This window comes from Pongo pygmaeus, chromosome 10 (assembly GCF_028885625.2).
Source record: "Pongo pygmaeus isolate AG05252 chromosome 10, NHGRI_mPonPyg2-v2.0_pri, whole genome shotgun sequence".
Lineage (NCBI taxonomy): Eukaryota > Metazoa > Chordata > Mammalia > Primates > Hominidae > Pongo > Pongo pygmaeus.
This window is the reverse complement of record NC_072383.2, coordinates 45,903,240-45,907,790: the sequence shown is the minus strand read 5'-3', so window position 1 is coordinate 45,907,790 and position 4,551 is coordinate 45,903,240. Positions and strand designations below refer to the sequence as shown.

The window sequence follows — 4,551 nt, the reverse complement described above, 5'->3', positions numbered from 1 at the left end:
GCTTTGCATAGGCTTAAAGCAGTGATTCTCAAGGGTGTGAAAGGGTAAATATTAGCATCACTTAAGGGTGGTTTTTTGGTGTTTTGTTTTTTTTGTTTGTTTTTTTGGTCTGTTTTAAATACACATACCCTGTTGCCCCTTGTAGGAGATATAAGACTCTCCTGAGGAAAAGCTTGGCCAGGTATACCTGGAGAAAGCTCCCAGGAGGTTCTAATACCTTCCCACTGCCACTTTTACCTCTTTAAGAATAAAAAGTACTTCCCAGCCGCTTCCATGTCCCCATTCCTTTGACTTCGGCTGAAAACAGCTACTCCTTTCCTTGAATAAGCTACTTTGACATTTCACTTCCCTAGGAATCATTTGTGTCCTGTCAGCCTATGGCATGAGAACTACTCCTGCACTGTTCTTAACCCCCGCATTCAGAACTAAAATCATACATTTGTTTCATACTTGTTACACAGTGCTCAATACATGTTGTTATTGTTAAGAAAAGCAAAAGACCTATTCATTATCTAGCCTTCTCCATCTCCTTGTATTTGTGCTATGCAATCAATCTGTCAATCTTCATAATTTCCTCTTTAGGAGTTGGCACTTTCTCAGAAGATAATTTCCTTATTGCTGAATTTTGTCAAGCAAACCATTATGCCATGATGTTTAAGTCCCCTTTTCATTTTACTGACATTTAAATCACCTAGAAATCATCTTAGCTCAATCCCAACATTTTACTGAGAAGGAAACCAAGACCAAGAATGGTTAAGAAATAACTCAGCAAAGGTCAGACTAGCAGAACTTTGACTAGAATCCTGGTCTTACTACATACTGGTCCAGTAGTTTTCTGCTATAGCACATTACCACCCCATCGGGAATTAATTATACACATATTTAACTTTCAGTGATGAGTACCTACCCTATGCCAGGCCCTATGCTGGATGCTTTCACACACTTATTTAACTAAGGATTAACATAAGAATATCTTTTAAATTAAAATAGGTTATCAATTCAAGGCAAAAACTACAAACTCATTATAATCAATTTTAGGAGGACTTTGTCCTAAAAGGAATTTCAGGTAAGAACACTTTGAATCAGTGGGACCACTCAACTTAAAGACTGTCTACTCTTTTCCCAACATGCCCTCCTCCCCAGAACTCAATTTGGATTTGCTAGAGTATCTAACAATACTTCAACACTTGTTAAGCTGCTGGTTTTCCTCTGTTTTCTCTCCTTCTAAAAGACATTTCTCTGAGTTCTACAGCAGGAACAGAATCTCAGCTAATTTACTGTCTTCACTGCACGTTACCACCACCCACCCCTTCCCTTCCAGGTGCGGCAAAGAGGAAACAGACACAAGGTGGTCTAGAGGTCCATTTCATTTCAATGAGTGTGACGGCCGCTCTTCTTGGGGCCTATGGGGGAAAGGCATTGGTCCATGGTGGGAGTGAAGCTGCTCCCACAAGATGCATTCCCAACTGGATCAGGAAGACCTTCAGATTTAGGGGAGGTCTTTAGTGGAGTCTTCCCCTGCCCGCTAGATGTCCGGTCGGTTTTAGCCGGCGTTGGCTTCTGGATGGTCCGCTGTGCGGGCTTCTTGGGCTCCTGCTTCTCTTCCCTGGGCTTGGAGCTTCGCCTCTTGTCCTTCCCTGACCTCGGCCTGGTGTCTTCCTTCACGGCCTGTCCTCGCCCCTTGTCTGCCGCTGTCGCTCCCGCTTCCTCCTTGGCTCTGGTACACGGCGGCTCCTTGGATCTCGGCCTCGCCCTCCTGGTCCTCCTCGCCCTGGCGTTGGCCTTGGCTTTCGCCCTCGCGTTCCGTCTCCACACTTCTCTGGCCTTCCTGGCCGCCTTGCGAAGCGGCTGGCGGCGCCTCCGTGAGCTCCGGGGCGCGGCTTGGGTCCTCCGGGGAGCGCGCGCGCCCTCCTCTTGCCTCGCGCGTCCCGGCTTTTTCCTGGGCTTGGGAACCTTCCAGACCCTGAAGTACCCGGCGGCGTCGCTGCCGCTGACCCGGAGGAGCGTGGCCTTGGCCGGCCCCCTGGGCGCTTCGTGGCGGCTGCTCTTCCTGCGCACTTCGTAGCCGGCGTTTCCGAGCTCCTTCCTGAGAGCTGCCAGAGTCAGCCCTTTGTGAGCGGAGATGGCCTGGAGCACCAACTGGGACACCCTGAGCACGGAGCCCGAGCAGCCCCTCGATGGTCCCCCGATAGTTTTTTCCTCTGGCAGCTGAGTGGCTGAGTGGCCTCTGGATTCGCCACTGGGCCCAGGCGCCTCAGCCATGGCCCCACTCCCGCCTCTGGGGGGCCACCGGCTTTGGGCCTCACCAGTCAAGGCTTGTTCCATAGCTGAGGTGGACTGGGCCACGTCACAAAGGCGGGCCTGGCAGAGATTTTCAGGTCCTAATTATGGGGCTGGCAGATCTCACCCAGGGAGGGGCCCTTTTCACTTATAATAACCAATCAAATGCCACTTCCTTCTGGGTCTAAACCAATCCAAGTCTTCAGCGCCTGTCCACCCCCAACAGTCACCTACCTATACAGTCTCCAGGGTTTTGTTCCCAAATCAAACTTACTGATCTCGATCTCCACCGCTTTCTTTAGTCGGCTATTTTGTGTGTGTATGTGGTCCTGCAAACCATCTACCCACAGTTCCTTAAGGTGAGAGAAGCTGCTCCCAACTATCCAAACAAGCAACACACTGCCTGTAGAAAGTACACGGGGTAGTCCATGAAACACAACCCAGACTAGAAACTCCCACCTTTAATTCCACCAGTCAGGTATCTAAAGTCATGTCTCCCTAATTCTACACAGTGGATTCTGTGCAAGACCATGAAGTAAAAAAGGAACCAATTGTGTGGTCCCTCTACCCTAAACACTGATTCCCACACCTGGGAAATTTAGATGATGCATTCAACTGTACTGAAACAATCTAGATTTCACATCGCCTGAGGATACTGGTCTAATCATTATTCTTTGAACATACTGTTTTTTTCCATCTCATCCCCTCTCTTGGATTGCTCATCCTCTTTATCTGCCCAGATAAGTCCTGCTCATCTTTCAAGGTACTGCTACATTATCCTTCTTCACTGAAGACTCCCCAAACTCTTTCAAATGATTTCTTGCCTCTTAACTACCACAACCACCAAAATTACTTCTGCAATCTTATATGGCTTTTTCTTTATTTTAGATTAATTTGGCATTAGAGGGTATAATGTGACACAATATTTTTTAAAAAGAAAAAAACTTGTACTTGGAGCTGGAAGATATGGATGCATATTCTAGCTCTTTAGGAGCCATATGACATTAACAAATCCCTTAATATCAGTGGTGTGGCTGTCGGATGGATGTGCCGGCCATCTGACTTCTTATCTAACATCACATTCCCTTCCTACCAACATCACATAATTATTGCAAAGTTTCAGAAGAGGTAGATGAGCAAGGGCTACCTAAATATAAGGAATAAATTTACTTTACTTTGAATGTTTCTGTCTTGTCTTTCCAACTAAATAAAAATATCTTCAAGAGCTATAGTCTTTGAACTTCTATGTCCCATGCTGCACCTAACAATATGCTTCATTATACATAGCGGGCATTTAATTGAGCCTGCTTACATCATTCCTCTCTGGTGAGGAGAGTTTCTCTAGATTCAGAAAGAAACTTCCAGAAGATCAGGAGAAAGGAGCAGTGTGAATTTCAAAGGGTTGGAAATGAAGGGGGCCAAGTAAGGATTAGCTTCTCAAGGACCTATTTTGGACACAGTTTAGTTGGGAATAATTTAAAGAATTATTCTAAGAATACTTCAAATTGCCAAGCATATCATACTTTTCCAGAGGGCAATCACATACATTCAGCAGTCACAGTCTAGACAGTGACAGTTTCTTTTAAAAATCAAAGCTCCAGGAAGTAGCTTAGACCAGTGCTTTTTTTTTTTTTTTGAGACAGAGTCTTGCTCAGCCCAGGCTGGAGTGTAATGGCACAATCTTGGCTCATTGTAACCTCCATCTCCCGGGTTCAAGCAATTCCTGTGTCTCACCCTCCCAAGAAGCTGGAATTACAAGCATGTGCCACCACATCCAGCTAATTTTTTTTTTTTTTTTGAGACAAAGTCTCACTCTGTTGCCCAGGCTGGAGTGCAGTGGTGCAATCTCAGCTCACTGCAACCTCCGCCTACTGGGTTCAAGTGATTCTCGTGCCTCAGACTCCCGAGTAGCTAGGATTACAGGTGCCTGCCACCATGCCCAGCTAATTTTTGTATTTTCAGTAGAGATGGGGTTTCACCAGGCTGGTTGGCCAAGCTGGTCTCAGACTCCTGACCTCAGGTGATCCACCCGCCTTGGCCTCCCAAAGTGCTGGGATTACAGGCGTGAGCCACTGTGCCCGGCCCTTATTTGTTTGTTTGTTTATTTGTTTATTTATTTATTGGTAGAGACGAGGTTTTGCCATGTTGGCCAGGCTGGTCTCGAACTCCTGGCCTCAAGCAATCCACCCACCTCAGCCTCACAAACTGCTGGGATTCTAGGCATGAGCCACTGCGCCCAGCCAGACCAGTGGTTCTTAAACTTCAATGTTC

The 4,551-nt window shown here is 46.6% G+C and overlaps 1 protein-coding gene across 1 annotated transcript; it reads right to left on the bottom strand.

Moving 5' to 3' along the window:
• Positions 1 to 1,349: 1,349 nt before the first annotated feature.
• LOC129009703 (testis-specific H1 histone) lies at positions 1,350 to 3,070 on the bottom strand. Its single transcript, XM_054443112.1, has one exon. The coding sequence runs from the start codon at positions 2,323 to 2,325 to the stop codon at positions 1,372 to 1,374; it is 954 nt and encodes a 317-aa protein (XP_054299087.1). The 5' UTR covers positions 2,326 to 3,070; the 3' UTR covers positions 1,350 to 1,371.
• Between the last annotated feature and the right edge of the window lie 1,481 nt (positions 3,071 to 4,551).

Bases quoted from the DNA above. Each gene is read 5' to 3' on its own strand.
- LOC129009703 (XM_054443112.1), bottom strand. From the start codon at position 2,325: ATGGAACAAGCCTTGACTGGTGAGGCCCAAAGCCGGTGGCCCCCCAGA.